General features: G+C 39.3%; 1 protein-coding gene across 11 annotated transcripts in view; it reads left to right on the top strand.

The window, feature by feature from the left end:
• Nucleotides 1–22,635, top strand: part of arvcfb (ARVCF delta catenin family member b) — a 303,746-nt gene that overhangs the window by 132,991 nt on the left and 148,120 nt on the right. Inside the window, exon 4 of one of the 11 annotated variants that reach the window (XM_072587762.1) lies at nucleotides 2,624–2,723. The exons of 8 other annotated variants lie outside the window; for them this stretch is intronic. In XM_072587762.1, coding sequence (XP_072443863.1) covers nucleotides 2,631–2,723 — 93 coding nt within the window. In that variant the 5' untranslated portion in view covers nucleotides 2,624–2,630. Of the gene's footprint in view, nucleotides 1–2,623; nucleotides 2,724–8,417; nucleotides 8,442–11,269; nucleotides 11,508–22,635 lie in introns of those variants that run through there. 2 more of the 11 variants (XM_072587764.1, XM_072587766.1) reach the window with 2 other exon arrangements.

Consider the following 22,635-nt stretch of genomic DNA (forward strand, 5'->3'; position numbering starts at 1 on the left):
GATGCTGGCACCAAAGAAACCACACACCATTCTGCTTTTTCTGTGCTGACTGGTCTGTCTGTACCTCTGACTACAGAATCCCTTAACACAATTGATCTCTTGGAAGCTGACGTACCCCTTGTTGCATTAGAGCCAGCCTCAATACCAGAAACTTGGCTGTTCGTGCTACGTTCCCCTGAGAATCCATCACCACCTACCTTTTCCAAAACAGCATACCTGTTTGAAATGGGTATATCCACAAAAGACTCCTGCCCTCGGTGCCTACCTCTCTCACCTTTCCTGGAGTTAACCCATCTATGTGACTTTATCTGAGACTTCCCTCCCCCCTCCTCTTTCCTATAACTGCCATGCATCACACAGTGTTGCTGTTGCAAATTCCTCATTGCTTCCAACTGTCTCTCCAACCAATCCATTCAATCCAATAAGATTCGCAGCCAACAGCATTTATTGCAGATATAATCCGCAGTAACCCTTAAACTCTCATGAAACTCCCACATCTCACAAAAAGTACATATCACTCTATTAAAGGCATGAAATATGACAAGAGCATAATACATCTTAACCTTTTGTTGGAACATTCAGCTTGAAGTTTACAATTCAAATACAGCGTCGTTTTTCCCAGGCTTCATTTAGTTTAACCTGAGTCTTCAATATTACATAACACTTGCATGGTTTCCTGTTGCACTGAGTTCTTGAAGTCAGAGGGATTTTGAGGTTGCTTTATCTGTTACTGTTGCAAGAAGCAATGAAATTTCTTTGCAAATGCTTGATTTGTTAACTTGTCTAATAGTTTGATCTGTGAAGGTGTCTGCTGGGCAACTTCATAATTTTGTACTTCAAGTCCTGAGGGAAGAATGTTAGCATTTAAATTCATCTGATGTCTGATTATGTCTATCTCTTAGAAAAATTGAGATGAAACATGTAATATATATTACATTTTTGCATTTTGATTTCAAAGTGGAGCTGGATAATTGTGAAAAATCACGCAACACCAGGTTATAGTCCAACAGGTTTAATTGGAAGCATACTAGCTTTCGGAGCAACGCTCCTTCAGGTGATGAAGGAGCGTCGCTCTGAAAGCTAGTGTGCTTCCAATTAAACCTGTTGAACTATAACCTGGTGTTGTGATTTTTAACTTTGTACACCCCAGTCCAACAACGGCATCTCCAAATCTGGATAATTGTGGATGAGTTCTGTGCTGTTGTATTTTTAAAGATCAGAAAATCAATCCAGAGCAATGACCTAAATACGTCAATTCCAAGAAACATATGACTGCTTTTATACTATTGGATTTATGATGGGCAAAGTGACCACATTAAGGCAATTAGTTTAGCTTTGGTTTCAGAACAGAAATTCAGATTTTTCAGAAGAGCCCAAGTTCAGTTCAGAAAGTAGAATAGTTTCTCCCAGGAGGGGAATCATGTCAGTTGAAAGGAATCATTCACCTGAATAGAAATTGTTTCCACTATGTGGAGATTCCAAGCTGGAAGAACTTGTGTCCAAGTTTTCAGGTTGCTGGAACCGAGTAAGGTTACTCCATCAGTGTTTTGAGAAGTTCATCCCAGCAGACTGAGAGGATTTTTTTTTTAAATGGCTTCCATTGTCAAAAGTAAAATAAGCTGGAAAGCCATAAATTAAGTGGAGATTTAAAAAGTTGAGATGAGAGTGATAGTTTTCTGGGATAGAGTCTCTGTAATGGGCAGCTTGAAATTGGTTAATATTAAGATCTTTGTAACTGTAACCTTGTTTGTTCATTTGAAAAAAATAAGTTCTGTTGTGAACACATTTGTGTGAACCACCAAGTTGGCCAACTGCAAAAAAAGTCTACAAAATCAAGTCTTGAGACCTGACTTGTATTGGCCTCAGAAGCACAGAAGTAGTATTTTACTTTTAGTGCTGAACTGCTGCAAAACAAGGATAAATATTTGTGATTTTGTCTTGCCAAAAACATGACATAAGTAAACCATGCCAGTTTGAAGAGTTTTAAAAATAGTATTTGCTATAATGAGGCAAGTTTTTTTTCAAGTACAGGAATCTTTAATTTGCTTCATTCTGTAGGTTACTTTTTTCCCCACTATAAAGAATTTTTTGACAAGTTTTTCCTTTTTTATAGGATCAGTGTTGTTTTTCATAAACACGTTTTTTTTCGTCCTTTACTTGTACTTGTTATGATCTGAAAGAGAGATTACAAACTGCAGCAAGTAACCTTGACACAGATTTCATTAATCAGCACAAGAACAATAGTGCTCAGTTTGGGCTTTCTTTTAGATCACTGTAAACCATCCTGCACTTGAAAAAAAGGCAGATAATTATCTAAGCTGTTTATCAAGCAGATGATGCATGGAGTATTCACATCAACTGATAAACGTGGTCTTGAAAGAAATTAGGCTAAATTTGGGAACATGGAAGAGTTTGAGTTGATATAATTGCTAATTTTAAGCTGCTTTTTAGTAATTTGCAGAGGGGATTATGATACTGGGGAGTAAAATTAGCATGAATGATTTTAGACCACCATTAATTACATGAGTTGAAAGAACAACAAAGACTTGATCTGTCTTTGTAGTTTAATTAATTTGGAGTCACAGGCCAAATAGGCAAGTTGAGTTTTTTTATTCATTCACAGGATAAGGATGTCACTGGCTAAGCAACATTTAATTACCCAGAAGGCAGTTAAGAGTCAACCTCATTGCTGTGGGTCTGGAGTCACATGTAGGCCTTTCCAGGTAAGTGTGGTAGTTTCCTTCTCTAAAGGGCATGAGTAAACCAGATGGGTGTTTTCAGCAATCAAATATGTTTCATAGAAATATCTCTGGCCTCTTCTGAAAGCTGTCAGTAAATCGTGAATTTTCTTTGCTATTGTAATTAGTACAGTTTATATTTACTTGAAGTTTTGACCGGATGCATTAGTTAGTATGGGATGTGGATGGTCAAAACTGAAAGTACACTTTTTTTGATAAGCTTCCATTATGCAATTTGATGGAACTACACAATTTTTAAAAAGTGTGGCAAAATGCTGATGCGCACTGTCCTTGTGATTTATTTTTAATCTGTCATTAGAAACATTTGCTTTCCACCAGCAATCTACACAATTCCATGTCATATATATTTGTGCAATTATGCAATGCTGCTCGGGAGATTGTGACCCTGATTCTGTTTTTGTGGAAAAATGAGAAGATTTATTTTAAGTTGCATTCAGTCCTGAGGAGTGCATGTTATCCAATCAACTCGTGAAAATTAGTCTCCTGGCTTCCTGTTAAACATATTCAGGCAGATCTAATAATGTTAAACAAGATGTGCTTCCTCTTGTGCAATATCTGTTCATTTTTATGATTTTAGTTGCATGGTGTCATGAGCTGAATTCCTGATTCGTGATAGCGGAATGTTTCATTTGTTTTGTTTGAATCAAGCTACTTTATATTCAATTGTATACAATCAGTTAACATATTCTCAGGAAAGTTAAAAATCTAGTGTGTAACGTAAGTAGCTAAACTTCAAAATTAAACAGTTGCATTATTCTATGCTGTTCAAGGTTAATGTCCGCGTTGGTATTGCTTCCACCTCTGCTTCCTTTGTAATTGTATTGAACAGTTGGACATTATCAGCATAAGGAATGCTACACCCACAGCGACTAAGTATAATTTTTGGACCTTGTCAGGCATGGCATTGTTAATGTTTTTGTGAAAACTGGAACAAGTCCCAGCCTAACAGTATTGTGGCTCGACTTTGAGCCTCTGGATGACAGCAGTTCAAAAAGACAGCTCACCACCGCTGCCACCTCAAGGGCAGCTAGGGATGGGCAATAAATGTGACTCTAACCTGCTACAAGTAAATAAATAAACCTGGAGACTTAATGTTTCAGCTGATGTTTGGAAATATTTTGTGCAGTGAGTGGTGGAGATTGTAGAATTGTACAAATCTGTAATCTTATAGCCTGTTTCTTTGTGGTCTTTTGACTCTTGTTAAGTCTTGCAAATGTATCATGTAGGTGAGCTGTTGGCAGCATGTCTACTTGCAGTCTAACATGAGCACCTTGCCATAAGAAACCAAGCAATATTCTGCCATTGGCGTGTGTGTGTGTGTGTGTGTACACACAAGTTCTGCCAGTAAGCTGAATGGATGTGGAGGTGATAGTTTAGTGTCTGCTCATTCATACTTATTTGAATTATATTAGATTCCCTACAGCGTGGAAACAGGCCCTTTGGCCCAACAAGTCCGCAACGACCCTCCGAAGAGCAACCCATCCAGACCCATTCCTCTTCATTTACCCCTGACTAATCCACCTAACACTACGGGCAATTTAGCATGGCCAATTCACCTAACCTACACACCTTTTGGACTGAGAGAGGAAACCAGAGTACCCAGAGGAAACCCACGCAGGCACAGGGAGAATGTGCAAACTCCACACACAGTTGCCCGAGGCGGGAATTGAACCTGGCTCCCTGGCGCTGTGAGGCAGCAGTGCTAGCCACTGTGCCACCCAACTCTTCTTTGGAAGAAAAGTGGTGCAGTGATTGTGTAATTTTGTTTTGCCTCAAGGCCTAGTGGAGAGTCCCCCAGAGGTTTTGTTCCTGATTATTAGCCAATGACCCTTGCTTTTAAAGTAGGGACGACGTGGATGTTGAAAGCATTGGATTCTTATGTTGGCTGTTTGCAGTCTCGAGTATTTCATTCCCTTATGTAGTAGCTCACAACTGCTTTCAAATTTTAATTTTTTGATTTACATGTTGTGTGGGGAAAAGGGAGGTCACAAGTATGCTGAATCCACTTGTTAACTGAAAAAGATACATTTCCCTGTCGTAGCTTCTGTTAAACTGCCAGACTCCTGATCGCTGCATGGCTATCCTCCTTGCACAACTCTGGTTCTGATGAGTTCAGTAATGTGAAACGTTTAGATTTGCATGGCTCGGTACTGCTTCAAATGGCTTTGGAGTCCTAACCTTTTGTAATGATTTTAATTTTCATTTGGAAGGACAATATTTCTATTTCTTTGACCTTGTCAAAATGCAGAGCTTGCTAGTTCTTGGCTTCATATTTAATACTTCATTATTTGTTGTCACGTACTGTATAAAGTGATTGACTTGAGCTCAATTTAAATGAATCGACAGTCACAGGCAATTTAACTGCATGGATTTGTGAACAATATTAAGTCTGTCTGCATAACTATTTTGATTTGAGCTCTCTAACTGTACTGTCTAAATATAATCAGGTATTAAAAAGACTTTTTGGAATACTTTTCGAAACCAAACTTATGTTTTGTCAAGCACCTGTTCTCTTATTGGAATTTTGGCTTTTGTCTAGCATTCACTGCTGTCGAATTGAGCCACCTGTGTAAATGAACAACTGCTGTATCTGTGAAGAATTGCAATAGTGTGTGCTTTGTATAATGGCAATCGAACAATCATGCGTGGCTATATTTGTTAATGGAGGAATATTGCACAGTTGAATGATCATTTGATTTTAAATTTGACTTTCTTAGTCATTGAACATTTGAATTAATTACAGTTTATAACCACCTTGGAAATATTTGACTGCTTAAAACTGCATATTTGGACAAAAGTGCAAAAGTGCCATTATTTAACTGTTCTTGTACATCTTTCACTGTTTTAGCCTACTTTGAAATTAAAACAAAAGATTCAAAATGCACAAGGATTACTTGCTAAGTTTGATCATTTGAATTTACACTTCAACAATTTGGCAGTTAATTTTAACTCTGCTCAGTTTCAACATCCGTGTTCATTTGCAAAATCTTGATGAAAATAAGAAATGAAGACTAAGGCCATAGCATTGTCACAATTCTTACAAATACAATTAATTTAGAAGTGTTATGAACATCCTGTGAGGAAATTTAGCACCTATTTTATGCATAACAAAGCCCTACAGAGAATGGAAGGTGGGTAGTCTGTTCAAGTTTGTGGTGCTGGTTAAGGGAGGTGTTGGACACTCCATGCGATGGAATTCTTAGCATCTGCCTGTTGAGGTCAGGATCTTGGTTTGACGTATCACTGAAGGCATGCATACCCTACAGTGTTGCAACCTCTTATTGTGATGTCTGTGTTAAGGGGGCACACAGATTTCAATAACACAAAGTAGTTGTGCTTAGTTTCAAAAATAAATGTTGTTCTTTGAAACTGTGCACCCTTTGTTTCTTCAAATTAATTTTGAAAACTCTCCAGTTTTTGCTTGTGCCAGGAGTAATTGAAACGAAACCAGCATTATGCTTGCTACAGTTTAGTGGAATCCCCAGGGAGCTTCATATCCCCACAGCTTTTTTATATGCAGGTGTGAATAGTGATTTCCCTGTCTATTGGATGTTCAAAGGTTTTCAATTCCACTACCTTGTGTATTAGATGGTTTGATTCAGTCGGTTTAGGTGCTTCAGGGATGTAAATTTGAGGTGTTTTGTGTTTTTTGCTATGGCACTCTGGTTCTCAATTAATGTTGAAAGTGTTATTTGAAGCTAAGAAACTCTTAACTCTGTCCTATGAAGGCTCCAGAAAGAGGCTGTGAGACTCAAGATAGGGAATTGAGCCACAGTAAAGTCAATCCCTCGAGATGTAAAGTAAGGAAATTCTCTCTGGAACAAGTCCTGTAAAAGAGTGCATCTGTGATTAACTGGATTGGATGTTATCCTTGTTTCGAAATCTTTAATTTTGTGAGATGCACTAATAACATCAACTGGGAATCATCATGCCTGTAATTTTGAACTTTGGTCAAGTAACCTCTTAATCATGTAAATCCCAGGGAACACAGTCTTGTATTGTATAATCTCCCCTTGTAATGTAACCATTAGAGTACAGGTGTAATTCTGATGAATCTAATGGGTTTCACTCCCTCAATCCAGTAAGTACATTCCTGATGAAAGGCTTATGCCCAAAACGTCGACTCTCCTGCTCCTCGGATGCTGCCTGACCTGCTGTGCTTTTCCAGAGCCACACTTTGACTCCGCATCTTTCCTAAGATGTAGTACATGATTTGATTTAATTTATGGGTAAAACACTCCTGTCAGTCTGCTATGATCTGATTGTACTTTATATGTTAATTCTTGTAACATACATCATCAAGACTGGGTTCTGGTTTAGCTGCATATCTTGAAGTTTATTTGCAAGGCTGACTATTTATGCGATTTTAAAATCTCCAACTTGGACACAGTCTGGCTTCTGTGTTTACTGATGACATGGAGCAAAGATAATAGCCTACTTGCAGTTGCTATTAGGACTGCTACTGAAGATTATATGGGTATATTTTCATACTGGATTTTCATCCCATGTCATGATACCATCTATCTGTCTTAAAGGTATACTGCTTATCTAATCTGGAATCTATGTACAAATACAATTGTAGCCATACTTGCTTGCAATTCTCAAAATGTATTTTAACCAGCACTTTGTACTTGTTGAAATATGATTTCTATCTCCTTGTATCCATCCAGCTGTCCTCCTATATAGGTTAGTGTTCCATTATCCCTGCCTCGCTTCCCACTCTACTTTTGGCTTCCCTCCTTCTGAATATTTTGACTTCGACCAAAGATTTGGTTTCTTGCAGCAGTCTCTTAAATTATGTTTCTTCATGTGGTTGCCCCCAGATTCCTATGTGTTAGAGTTGGAAGTGACAATTGAAAACCTGGGTGAATTTCCTTTTACCACCCAGTATTCATCAAGGGACGCTGTGACAGTGCTGCTGGCAGGTGACTAGATTTTCAACATGCCAGTACCCATGTAACACCTGTGTATATACAAATTAAGGCAACTCCTTGCACAACCCCTTCCTACCCAGCAGGTTCTCAGCTAAGTTTGCAATGCAAATTAATTTCTTGAAGAATCATTAGCAATCGCAGTGATTGGACTGTAGTCGAGACCTGTTTGTGTATAAATGTGCATGTCAAAGCAAAAATGTTAACGAGAAACGTGCACGTTATGAGTTAAGAATAAGATTGCATTAAAAAGCTGGATATCAGTTATCCTGACTTTGAAGTGCTGTTTTAATAAATTAACCTGTTTTGTTGTCTAAACTGTAAGTGGTGTGAATATGGCCAGGATAGTGCTGTTTCACAGCACTGGCCATCCTTCATCCAGAAACATTCCTGAGTTTTTAAACAAACACTGAACGAATCTGTTCTTGGGTCTGTAAATAATTGGCATAGCATTAGATGTGAGGAGACACAACGCTACCATAAATGGTAAACTGCCAAATGTTAGATCTGTGTGTTATTGCCATTAATAGCTTCTGAAGTTGACAGGTCTGCTGTATTCCCCTTGATGAAATAGTGAACATAAGGCATGATATAGGCTGAGTTTCAGAAGTGATTCTTTGTTCAAACCTTTTTATCTTGTGTGTGGATAAGAAAAAATTGCACATCTGAGATATCTATATGTTTGATTATGGATGGGAGAGGAGTTGAAAATCTGAGTCTACTGCACTTTGTCCTGTGAAGGTTAACGATGGTAACATTAGAATAAACACTTTGCTTCTATTCAAATTTAATACTATTGAAAATCACTGAGAGATTTCGGCTTTGTCTATTGTTGACTGACTGTTTCAAAATGTGGCGGAAGACAACTCTGTTATGGGGATTAAGGGGTGATCAAATAAATCCAGGAGAATAATTTTGAATTTTTCTTTCTCCTGCAAGCTCCCTGAAGAATAACTGAAGAAATGTGGTGTGAATGAACAATTGCTCCTGTTGGTTTCTTGCTCCTGTTGCTCACATCTTATCCAAAAGTGAACTGAGATGCTTAACAGCTGAGAGGAAGCAACATTGATTGCAAACCAAATGCAGCTCAGAGAAATAATATGCATAATGTTCCTGATGAAGTTAGAAGTTAAATATGTTGTACAGGCAAGAGAAGAGATTGGAGAAAAATAAGGCAGTTTGCCATTGTGTATAATTTGTTAACAATCCATAGGTATGGCACAAGTTCCCCAGATCACTAGCATAAGCATGCACGTGGGTTGACTTATTGAGGAGTGATTGTCTCGTTCTTAAGGAGAACAGTTTTGGCGAATGGAAAGACTATGTAGATTTTGTCTGAGCATATTTATGAAGGAATAGAATGAAATTCTCAGACATGCTAGAGAGATGTTGAACTGAACTAGTTTTGTCAGTGCCCCCATTAGACGATGTGAAGAAGTTAAGACAATGGTTCAACCATTATACTGCAAAAAATGGGAGGTTTAAGCATTGAGGTCATAGGAATTGAAGAAAGTTTTTGGAGATTGTTGGAAGCTTTGCTGATTTTTGAAATTTTTTATTAGGATTGGAGCTTTGAACTATGAGATGAGAGCTGAAGGCAACCTTTGGACTGTGATCAGCAGCTTGTGTCAGCTATTTTTTTTTATTGAGGCCAGGTCAGAAGATTAATTGCCGGTTGTTTCTTGATTTTAAAAACACTATTGTATAGACACTTGGATTCCAGAGAGGCCTTATGCTGAAGCATATGGCAGATGTTTGAATGTTTACTGAGACCTCATGGGAAGGCAGTCAGTCTGGCAGAGAGAGGCCAGCGTTTACCTGGTTTTTGAACTGTATTTGCGTCAGGATTTTGTCCACAAAAGCTATAGGTTTCTACCTGTTTGTCTTCTAAGTAGCAACTATTGAAAGTTTTGGAGAGTAGAATTTGTTTATAAAAGCTAAATGAATATTCATTGGAGCCTACTGGAAGTTATGTGCATGCATTAGTGTGGTCAGAAACCAAACAAGAGATAATCCTATATGCAAGTGATCTCAGGGATTATGGAATTTAAATCAACTGGCTGGTTATGTCTCATTTATTTTTCTCTTTTGATTTATATCTTAACTTTTTGTGAGAATGGGGACTAGAATTAAAGAGGATAGGATTTTAATAAATATTAATTAACTACTTTATTGTTTTATTTTGCTCTGCTCAAGCTCCTGTATTGTTGTTAAGTTATTATATTGTCTCAAATTGTAAACCTGGTGTCTCGTATTGAGTATTCTCAAAGTCTGGTACCGGATATTCAAAAGTCTGGTTAAAATCCATTGGGGTTGATTTTGAGGGGCTTTGCATATTTTGATGTTACTGTGTTGCAAACACAAGGATAGAGAGGCAGATTTGATTTGGCTGTTTGTCTCTGTTACAATGAGACGTTGAGTGCAATCATCTGTCAAAAGTGATAGACCTAAGATGAATTGCTGTTTTGGAACAACTGGTAAGGAGATTGGATTTCCACGAATGTGACTTTGGGGGTGGGTAGACATGTTAACTTATTTACCAATGCCTTAGATACTGAAGACAGTGACATCAGCAGTGTTGAAGAGCAAAGTTCCACAGGTGCCTCACGTGCAGCGATTTACAGCTGTTTCAAACCCAATGTTCAGTGAAGTAATTGTTCAGTTTATCAAACAAGTTCAGAAATGGATTTTAAAAAGAAATGTGCTGATATATACTTCACTTGAGTGGTATATGGTTCATTACTGTGATACTCAACAAAGATAATCTAATGTTGATTTTATGTTGGTGCACGGACTTGTTGAATTGTTTGAATCATCACATTTGGAATAAACTTTCAGGGAAATCCAGATTTTTGTTATCTTGTGGAACTGCATGTTTGGCTTTAGAAGGCCAGTTAGTGTCAGAATTGTGGAATTTGGGCAAAAAGATAAAATGGAGAGATGAGCCTTGTTGTGCTTAGTTATTTGATGGGCAGTCATGATATACTTAGTGGTTCTGTAGAAAAGTGTATGAAAATTGAAACAAACAAATTGCTGGTGAATGTCAACAGGCCTGGCAGCATCTGTGGAGGAAAAAAACTAACATGTCAAGTCCGGTGACACATCCTGTTCCTCAAAGTAAGTGCGTGGGGTGTTGAAATCTTGCTTCATGTCGAAGCATAACATGATGTACAAGTATTCTTCAGATATCAGGGTTGCTTCCTGGGAATGTGTGATTTCCTTTATAAAAGGTGTTTTGCATGTGTACTAGTATCAAGATGTATCAAGTCGCTGATCTATTTGTCATTATTGCTATTTTTATCAAACCTCTAGTGTTGCTCCTGCTTTTTGTGTATTTTTAGAGGTGTTAGTTTGGGGTGTAGGGGCTTATGATGGCTGTATTTTAGACAATACAGCTATTGGTTTTAATTCTGTGACCTAAGTGTTAAATTGTTTTATCATTGTCCTTGGTTAATGTTTTTAGGGTGTGGTCAGATATAGCTGTGTTGAATTTCCAGCTGTAACTGTCTGTCTCTGCAACCTGCTGTTCTTTTTTTTTGCACATGCTCTGTAAAACAGGATGGGTAATGTTGCTAGTAGCAGTAGTTGGGCTTAAAGCTGATTGCTGTCTTAGAGCTGAGGAAATGAGAAGTTCACAAGAGTTACCAATATGAGAGCCAGCAATTCATTAGAAAGGGACATTTCACAGCCTCTGAGCAGAGTTACTGACACTGAGCTGTGAGTTTAATGTGATATGAGTGGAATTTGTGATAACTCAGTGTAACTGCAATTTGAGTGTTGTGGCTACGGGCAAGCCTTTGACAGAACACGAGTGAAGGTAAGAGATTGCACTCTGGGACTGAGAAAAGAGAAGAGCAAAAGAATTCTGTGCACTTCGTGTAAGGGAGACATGCAAAGAAATGGAGCTAATGCATTTTTTTGGGAAGGGTATGATGTGCAGAATAAATCATCAAATAAGAATTTTAAACTATTGCACAAAAGAAAATGATCATCTGTTGTTAATGCTTTTCTGGGATTTGCAGCTTGATTTCACTTCACTTTTAAGATTTTTGTAATTTATTTTGATTCAGGAAATCATGTGTGCTATAAGTGGATTTTAGTCGAAGGTTTCTAAGTTCATTTTATTCCACAATTCAGTTGTGCATTTGCTATTGACATTTTGCAATGACACACAAGCAAGGTGAATTTATTCACACCTGATTGTCTTTTGAATTCGTAGAAATGACACCTCTTGTGATATATATAGATGTGCATTGGACTTCTACTTCTGTTTACTTGCTGTGTCTCTAGGAATAGAAAAAGAAGTTGAAGTATTGCATAATCTTGTACTAACTGGTGTACGGAGCAGCTGGAACTATTTAAACCATTCAGTTTAAATCTCCAAAAACCATCTCCACAGGGGTTTAAAAGATGAGAATGTTTCTGGGACATTAAATTGGGAGTTAACTGTAATTGCATTTCAGGAGAATCTGAAGTTAAATTATATGTATGTATATATATTCTTCAGTATTATCCACATTCATGGATTTAGGAATGGTGCAAGAAAGATGAAGTAGTGAATGCAAATATCAAATTACTGCAAATATGAGCATAATCTGTGGAGCACCTGAAAGGATTTGACAAGTCTTGAAGTGTTTACTTGGAGGGTTTCTGTTTTAGCATTGCTATGGATTCAAATATCCAATGATAGTTTTGTTTGGGGCATGCAATTCTGCCAGACTTCAGTGCTTAATATTGTATTTTCTTGGGTTTTGGTATACTTGTGAAACCAGTCTGCAGGTGCTGAAATTTGAAGTATTTTGGCATTTCAAATTAGCTTAATGCATTAAATACCACCTTGATCAATCCTGGGATCATTTATTGGATAAAATTAGTTATTTTTTCTAATTTGTGTAAGCCAAGATTATTGAAATCCTTTTCACTGGCTCCCCCTCCCTCCTTTTCCTTGTACCCTTTCGTATAAGTATTGCTAATCAAAATATTTGCATATCACCAAATGGTAGTTTGGATCAAAATTGGAAGTTGCACAATTGTTGGCTGTGCAATGGAATTTCCATTATCTGTGATGTAATTGTATGTTGATTTCACATTATATTCATTTTTGGAACTGAGCCTTAAACATAGCGCGAACACCTCCAGTTACCCCCATTTTCTCCTGGTTACAATTAAATTAGATTATGTAAATCTTAATTTTGTTTCTCTGCTTTGGGACAACAGTAAGTACATCAAATCAAATTGTTGACACTTCAGCCTTTGTTTCCCTCTCTATTTTGAGGGCTCCCTCCACATTTAGTGGATCTTGGAGGTAAAACATGAACTTGTACTGATTCATTAAGTTTGATTTAACCTTCAGATATTTTGGGAGAATTTATTTTGAGATCCTCATGATATTGAGTGGTGCTTGTCGTTTTTGGATTGGCCATATACTGTTATATTTTATTTGTGAACTAGGTCTGTGGGTGTGACTGATTTGCCTATCCACTATTATTCCTTTCAGTAAGGTTTTCCAATGGCAAATATTAAAAGGGCGAATGGATGAGCTACAAAAATAGTTTCCTCCAGTCTGGTGTAAGAGTGCAAAGAACAATGGCCAAACTGTGGCTTATGAGAAAAGTTAAAAATAGTGTTAGATGCGAAAAAGGAGGCTTACAAATTGGCAAGAATAACTAATAACATGAAAATTGTGAACAGTTTAGAAGGCAGCAAAGGCTGACGAAGGAATTGATTAAGAAGGGAAAAAGAGTCTAAGAGTAACATAACTGAGTCCAAATGTTTCTGGGTGTGTGAAGAGAAAGAAATTTCTGAAAGCTAATGTGGGTCTCTTACAAGCAAATGGGGGAATTTATGATAGGGAGCAAAGAAATGGCTGAATAAATTTGTACTTCATTTCTGCTTTCACAAAGGACGACATGGGTAATGTGCCTGAAATGATGAGCAGCATAGTTTAGTGAAAAGGAGGAACTGAAGTGAATCTGTATTAGTAGAGAAATGGTGTTGGAGAAATTGATAGGGTTGAAGGCTGATAAACCCCCAGGGCCTGATCATCTATATCCAGAGCATTTGAGGAAGTGACCCTAGAAATACTGGATGCATTGGTGGTCATTTAAGATTCTTTGGACTTCAGAACAGTTCCTGCAGATTGGAGAATAGTGAAAACAAGGAATTATAGTCCAAGTCTGATGTTGGTAGTGGTGAGGGTATCAGAGTCCAAGGATTTTATAACCGAGTACTGAGAAAACAGTGCTAGAATCTGGCACAGTCAGCATTTATAAACAAAAGGGAAATTATGCTTGACAAATCTACTGAAATTCTTGAAGAATGTAACTAGTAGAGTTGATGAGGGGAACCAGTGGAAATGGTTTAATTGGACTTTCAGAAAGCTTTGGCCAAAGTCCAATGGTTCAATGGAGAGTGCAGGAGAGATCCCAGGAGCAACACCAGACATACCTAAAGCTTAGGTGTCAACCTGGTGAAACGAGCAAATAGGACTACTTACATACCAAACCACACAAGCAGCAAATGGTGGACACAGCAAAGTGATCCCAAAGCAACAGATCGGATTGTAGCTCTGTAGTCCTGCCAGATCCAGTCGTGAATGGTGGTGGACAATGAAGCAACTCACTGGAGGAGGAGGCTCCACAAATATTCCCAGCTTCAATGGTGGGCGACCCCAGCACATCAGTGCAAAAGATAAAGCTGGAGTATTTGCAGCAGTGTACAGCCAGGAGTAGCTCATCCATCTTGGCCTCCTGCAGTGATCCCCAATAATCAGTCTTTAGCCAAATTTGATTCACACTGTGATATCAAGAAATGGTTGGAGGCACTGGATCTTGCAAAGGCTATGGGCCCTAACAACATTCCGGCAATAGTACTGGAGACTTCTGCTGCAGAACTTGTACCCCTAACCAAACTGTTACAATACTGGCATGTTACCCAGAGGTGTGAAAAATTGTCCAGTATGTCCTGCTCACAAAAAGGAGCAGGCATCCAACCTGGCCAGTTACTGCCCCGTGAGTTCTCTCTCAATCATCAATAAAGTGATGAAAGTATCATCGACCGTGCTAAGAAGCAGCACCTACTCAGACATATGCTGTTCACTGCACAGTTTGGATTCAGTCAAGACCTCCTTATAGCCTTGAATCAAGCATGAACAAAACAGCTGAATTAGTGAGGTGAGCGTGACAGCCCTTGACATCAAGGCTGCATTCAACCAAGTGTGGCATCAGGGAGCCTGAGCAAAACTGGAACCAATAGGTATCAAGGGTCAAACTCTCCGGTGGTTGGAGTCATGTGCCTAACACACAAAAAGGTGATTATGGTTATTGGAGGTCAGTCATCTCACCTGCAGGAGTTCCTCTGTATGGTGTCCTAGGCCCAACCATCTTCAGCCTTGATGTTGTCCAGATTTTGTTGCATTTGAACATGGGTTGTTTTAGTATCTGTGGAGTCATCAATGGTGCTGGATGTTGTGCAATCATCGGTGAGCATCCATTGGATGCTTTCAAAGGAACCTGTAAAATTGTAACAGGCCTAGACTGGTTAGATGCAGGAAGATTGCCCCTGATGGTAAGAGAAGTCCAGAACCAGGGATCGTAGTGTAAGAATAAATGGTAAATCTTTGAGAACCGAAATGAGGAAAGATTTCTTCACCAGTGTGGTGAACCTGTGGAATTCACCACCATAATAAGTGGTTGAGACCAAAACAAGTTTTCAAGATGGTAGATATAGCTCTTTTGGATATCAAAGGATATGGGTGGAGGTTGATCAGCCAAAATCCTAAAATATTGCAGACTAGGCTCGAGGGGTTGAATGACCAACTTCTGCTCCTATCTTTGTTTTCGGTCAGATGCCCCTAAATTTAAAGTTTTGAACTAGCACTTTAGAAATTGCTGATTGTACATTGCTGTTTTAATGAACTTCATAAATATGGCTGAGGGATTTTTTTTAAAATGTTACTGGCACCGTATGGTTTTGTTTGCTTTTTAAACATAGTCAGTGTTACTTGGAAAAAGTTATATAAATATGTGCAGTTGAAGTGAATATTTAGACTCAAGTCCAACACAAACCTCTGAAGTATATTTTGAAAGTGTCTTGCATTGCTTTTTCAAAACTGTGTACTCGGAGCAATTTCATATTTTAAGCGGGTGATGTGAGCTGTACTGACCAAAAATTGGTATCCTGGGAGTAGAGACCTAGTCCTTACTTGACTGTGGTGCTGTTAAAAGAAGATGGAATGTAAAATGATGAGGCTAATGCCTCTCATGTTTTAGCCATGAGTGGTTTAATCCGGAGTTGGAAGTTGCCTACCCATTTACTGGTGGATTGTGCAGACTTGATTCAAACAGATTTTCATCAACAACTGTATTTTACTTGAGCAGCAGGAAACTAAATGGAGCGATGTATATAATTCACTTATTTTTCTTTTGTTCATAACATATGTTCTCACCTTTGCAAGTTGGCAAATAATTTGGAGAGCAACCCACAGAACGCAAGTATCAAGTTTTTGTTGTAATTTGTGGTTTGAACAGATTTCCTTTTGTTCAAAATTGGTTGGTATTAAGGTGTAATGTAAAGAGTTTTGTGGTACCTCTTCATAGGTCAACAGATTGGGTAATTTCACATGTGTAACTTATGGTAGAATACCAGAGCTGTATCACTTGTTTTTCAAGAAGTATCTTTATAGCTGGGAAGGCAATGGCCAGTGGTATTATCGCTGGACTGTTAATTCAGAGACCCAGGTAATGTCCTGGGTGCCCAGGTTTGAATCCCACCATGATGGTGGAATTTGATATTAATAAACATTTGGAATTAATCTAATAACCACGAATCTGTTGTCAACTATTGGAAAAACCCATCTGGTTCCCGAATGTCCCTTAGGGAAGGAAGCATCCTTACCTGGTCTGACCAGTATATGACTCCATACCCATAGCAATGCTGTGGATTGATTGATTGTTAATTGATTTCTGGGCAATTAGGAATGAGCAACAAATGCTGCCCTAGCCAATGATGCCCTCCCATGAATGAATGTTTAAAGATTTGTTGTGATAAAATGGAGAAACTAAATGGCTGATTTTCGAATTGGATGTTTCACTGTTTATAGAATCAGAGATGTACAGCATGGAAACAGACCCTTCAGTCCAACCCATCCATGCCGATCAAATATCCCAACCCAATCTAGTCCCACCTGCCAGCACCCAGCCCATATCCCTCCAAACCCTTCCTATTCATATACCCATCCAAATGCCTTTTAAATGTTGCAATTATACCAGCCTCCACTACTTCCTCTGGCAGCTCATTCCATACCCGTACCACCCTCTACAGGAAAACGTTGCCCCTTGGGTCTCTTTTATATCTTTCCTCTCTCACCCTAAACCCTCTAGTTCTGGACTCCCCCGACACCAGGGAAAAGACTCTTGTCTATTTAACCCTATCCATGCCCCTCATAATTTCGTAAACCTCTATAAGGTCACCCCTCAGCCTCCGCTCCAGGGAAAACAGCCCCAGCTTGTTCAGCCTCTCCCTGTAGCTCAGATCCTCCAACCCTGGCAACATCCTTGTAAATCTTTTCTGAACCCTTTCAAGTTTCACAACATCTTTCCAATAGGAAGGAGACTAGAATTGCATGCAATATTCCAACAGTGGCCTCACCAATGTCCTGTATAGCCGCAACACGACCTCCCAACTCCTGTACTCAATACTCTGACCAATAAAGGAAAGCATGCCAAACACCGCCTTTACTATTCTATCTACCTGCAACTCCACTTTCAAGGAGCTATGAATCTGCACTCCAAGGTCTCTTTGTTCAGCAACACTCCCTAGCACCTTGCCATTAAGTGTATAAGTCCTGCTAAGATTTGCTTTCCCAAAATGCAGCACCTCACGTTTATTTGAATTAAACTCCACCTGCCACTTCTCAGCCCATTGGTCCATCTGGTCCAGATCCTGTTGTAATGTGAGGTAACCCTCTTCGCTGTCCACGACACCTCCGATTTTGGTGTCATCTGCAAACTTACTAACCGTACCTCTTATGCTCGCATCCAAATCCTTTATGTAAATGACAAAAAGTAGAGGGCCCAGTAACGATCCTTGTGGCACTCCACTGGTCACAGGCCTCCAGTCTGAAAAACAACACACCACCACCCCCTCTGTCTTCTACCTTTGATCCAGTTCTGTATCCAAATGGCTAGTTCTCCCTGTATTTCATGAGATCTAAGCTTGCTAATCAGTCTCCCATGGGGAACCTTGTCGAACGCCTTACTGAAGTCCATATAGATCACATCTACTGCTCTGCCCTCATCAATCTTCTTTGTTACTTCATCAAAAAACTCAATCAAGTTTGTGAGATATGATTTCCCACGCTCAAAGCCATGTCAACTATCCCTAATCAGTCCTTGCCTTTCCAAATACATGTCTATCCTATCCCTCAGGATTCCCTCCAACAACTTGCCCACCACCGAGGTCAGGCTCACCAGTCTGTAGTTCCCTGGCTTGTCTTTACTGCCCTTAAACAGTGGCACCACGTTAGCCAACCTCCAGTCTTCTGGCACCTCACCTGTGACTATCGATGATACAAATATCTCAGCAAGAGGCCCAGCAATCGCTTCTCTAGCTTCCCACAGAGTTCTCAGGTACACCTGATCAAGTCCTGGGGATTTATCCACCTTTAACCATTTCAAGACATCCAGCACTTGCTCCTCTGTAATCTGGATGTTTTGCAAGATGTCCCCATCTATTTCTCGACAGTCTATATCTTCCATGTCCTTTTCCACAGTGAATACTGATGCAAAATATTCATTTAGTATCTCCCCCATTTTCTGTGGCTCCACACAAAGGCCGCCTTGCTGATCTTTGAGGGGCCCTATTCTCTCCCTTGTTACCCTTTTTGTCATTAATATATTTGTAAAATCCTTTGGATTCTCCTTAATTCTATTTGCAAAAGCTATCTTATGTCCCAGTTTTGCCCTCCTGATTTCCCTCTTAAGTATACTCCTACTGCCTTTATACTCTTCTAAAGATTCACTCGATCTATCCTGCCATATGCTTCCTTCTTTTTCTTAACCAAACCCTCAATTTCTTTCGTCATCCAGCTTTCCCTATACCTACCAGCCTTCCCTTTCACCCTGACAGGAATATACTTTCTCTGGATTCTTGTTATCTCATTTCTGAAGGCTTCCCATTTTCCAGCCGTCGCTTTACCTGCGACCATCTGCCTCCAATCAGCTTTTGAAAGTTCTTGCCTAGTACCGTCAAAATTGGCCTTTCCCCAATGTAGAACTTCAACTTTTAGATCTGGTCTATCCTTTTCCATCACTATTTTAAAACAAATAGAATTATGGTCACTGACCCAAAGTGCTCCCCCACTGACACCTCAGTCACCTGCCCTGCCTTATTTCCCAAGAGTAGGTAAAGTTTTGCACCTTCTCTAGTAGGTACATCCACATACTGAATCAGAAAATTGTCTTGTACACACTTAACAAATTCCGCTCCATCTGAACCTTTAACACTATGGCAGTCCCAGTCTATGTTTGGAAAGTTAAAATCCCCTACCGTAACTACCCTATTATTCTTACAGATAGCTGAGATCTTCTTACAAGTTGTTTCTCAAGCTTAAAGCATTTCTAAATGGTAATGCTGCATCAAATCGATTATCGAACTAGCTATGTTTTCAATCAATGTACAATTTTTGATATTATAACTACCCATTTAAGAGTTGAGTTGTTGGTTAGATAAGTAGTTTTGAGATTTTTTGCAACTTCCAATTTCTTCAGGAATTAACATTCTGAAGGCAGCTATGTCAGAAAGGAAATTAACATGTCTTAAATAGAATAGCTTGCAAATGTCACAACACTGACGTAAATCAGATGATTTCAGTTGTAATTATTGCAATAAATTGCCAGAATGAGAATCCCTACGGTGTGGAAACAGGCCATTTGGTCCAACAAGTCCACACCGGCCCTCTGGAGAATAACCCACCCCGACCCATTCCTCTCCACTATAACTCTACATTTACCCCTGACTAATGTACCTAACCTACACATCTCTGAACACTATGGGCAATTTAGCATGACTGATTCACCTAACCTGCACATGTTTGGATTGTGGGAGGAAACCTGTGCACAAGGAGGAAACCCACACAGATATAGGAAGAATGTGCAAACTCCAAACAGACAGTTGCCCAAGGCTGGAATTGAACTCTGGTCCCTGGCGCTGTGAGGCAGCAGTGCTAACCACTGAGCCACTGTGCTGCATTTGAATAGAATATAGTTAATCAAGTAATTTTTAAAGTAAATAAACAAATTGGAAGCATTGTTGATTTTCCAACGTTCTTTGAAGTAAGCCACTATTGTAAGGATAGATTTAAAAATTTAAGAATGTTTAATTATACTGCTTTATTCCGACTTTGTGTTACAAATTGTGATGTACTTTTGAAGCTACTCCTGAATTAGCTTTGTTGTTAATACTATTGGAAGAAAAGGATAAAGAAGCAAAGAAATGTTTTTGTTGCAAAATTGAATGTGATTGCTTCCATTGAATAGGTGCAGTATTCTAGTGTTGTTGCTTGTTTCCACGTAATGTGTCTGATTTATTGCTGGGCGATAGCTTAAATTTTGTATCTCTTGCTGTATTAATTTTTTAAAAATAGTGGATGCTATACCTAGTTTTAAATCCGTGTGGTCAAAAATAGTGCCTCATGGAATGGGTCTGTCAAATGACAGAAAAAGAATTGTCACTGAGTCAACATTTGTGAAGAGGACAGATAGGATGTACCCTTTCTCAGCCGCCTTTTGTCAGCATTCAGAAAACTGGAATGTTCATCGGTCCAGATGATTTTTGCATTTTTTCCAGCCCTTTGCTATAAAACAGTGTTCACAGAGCTTTGTAATAATGGCTGTTAGCTTCCTCCACTGTTTGAATCCTGTCTGGCATAGATAAAGCCCCACTGCAAGGGACAGTGTGGGAAAGTTCAATGAACAGTGACATTTTGTTTTCTAATTCAAAATTACTACTTAATTCAAGTAAAATGATAAAAACTCTTTGGATTGTGCACTTCTTTCAGATTTTATCCTTTCGGTGCACTTTTTAAAAATTCAGTGCTTGTTTGTTGTGTTGAAGTCTTCTTTTATTAAATTGCTGATCATTGTGCCCTATTTTCTACTTTAAGTTGAAGTAATTTGAAAGCAACTTGATTTGTCCTCATGCAATCATGACAGGTTATGGTAGTACAGTATATCTTAAACTAACAAGAGGAAACTTTAGGTTAACATTGGTAGTTTTGCTTTTGTGTATATTGTCATAGCACTGGCTCTTCTCTCTCTCCAGTAGATCTTCTGTCTGTAACACTTCAACAATTTCATTTTTGCTTTCTTGTGTAAGATCAAGTGTAATTTGGGAGACTTTTTCCATCTATTCTGACCAAGACTCTGGTTCAGAAGAAGGTAGATCCTATGTCTAATCCTAGATGCTATGCAGTAAGCACAAAAGTGCACTGCCAAGGTAGTCAAAAAATATTGCAAAAATTAAAACTAAGATAGCGAAATGAAAAGTCCATACTTTTCAGTGTTAGGAAACTGAAAAGTGCTAAGATTTTTCAGGTGTTCATAAGTTATGACTGAGGCTGGGACCATCACTCTAATCCAATTATTCCATTGGTCACAACATAAAATTAAAATATTTTTTCCAGGTATCAAGTTGATGAATTAAATAAAAACCGAAAGAACTGCAGATGCTATAAATCAGAAATAAAAACAGAAATTGCTGGAAAAGCTCTGCAGGTCTGGCAGCATCTGTGGCGAGAAATCAGAGTTAACATTTTTAGGTTGAGTGTTCCTTCCTGTACTTGAAGGGTCACTGGTCCTGAAACTCATTTCTCCCCACAGATGCTGTCAGACATGAACTTTTCCAGCAATTTCTGTTTTTGTGACCAATTAAAAACCTTGCCTATTTGACAGATCTTGTTTAAAACTTTTTTTTAATAAGCACAGTGATTGATTGATTGAACTCTGATCACTACTCAACTTCCAGCATAAACTGCGACAGCTGCGCACTCTGCTTCACAGAAATTGGCTCAACCCATCCATTCCCGACTGCGCACATCAGGCTGATGGTTTTTCTATCCATCGTGTGGACCGTACAGCACCCTCGGGTGAAGCAAAGGGTTGGAGGGGTTTGCTTTTTAATCAACAACCTGTGGTGCACGGACATTGCAACCCTGGGCAGCCATTGCTCCCCAAACCTGGAATTCCTCACCATCAAATGCCGCCCCTTCTATCTATCATGGGAATGTATCGCTACTGTACTAACTGCTCTGTACATACTGTCACAAGCAAAGGTTGAGGAAGCTCTGGATGTGCTGTACTCCTCCACTAACACCCAGGGGATGGAACACCACAAGGGCCTGATTATTGTAACTCGTGACTTCAATCAAGCCAATCTAAGGAAGGTGTTGCCTAAGTACAACCAGAACATTACCTGCCCCATCAGGTGCCTGAACATTTTAGACCACTGTGAAAGATGCCTACCGCTCCCCTTATTTCAGGAACTCCGACCACAATGCCATGTTTCTTCTCCCAGCTTGCAGGCAAAAGCTCAAGCAGGAGACCCCCCCTCCCCCCCCCCCCCCCATGGATACAGGTCCAGTGCTGGTCGGAAGAGGCAGAGGATCAACTCTGGTGCTGTCTGGAATTAGCTATTTGGGACATCTTCAAACAGTCCGCAGGTACCTTGGACGAGTACGCCACTACCGTCACAGACTCAGCAAATGTGTGGAGGACTGCATACGGAGGAAGTCAATCTGGTTGTTCCCCAACCCTGGATCAATCGGGACATACAGAACCTGCTAAAAACCAGCTGACAGGCCTTTCGATCAGGAGCTGAAAAATGTGTTGCTGGAAAAGCGCAGCAGGTCAGGCAGCATCCAAGGAGCAGGAGAATCGATGTTTCGGGCA

The sequence above is a fragment of the Chiloscyllium punctatum genome, chromosome 17 (genome assembly GCF_047496795.1).
Source record: "Chiloscyllium punctatum isolate Juve2018m chromosome 17, sChiPun1.3, whole genome shotgun sequence".
In the NCBI taxonomy this organism is placed as follows: Eukaryota; Metazoa; Chordata; class Chondrichthyes; order Orectolobiformes; family Hemiscylliidae; genus Chiloscyllium; species Chiloscyllium punctatum.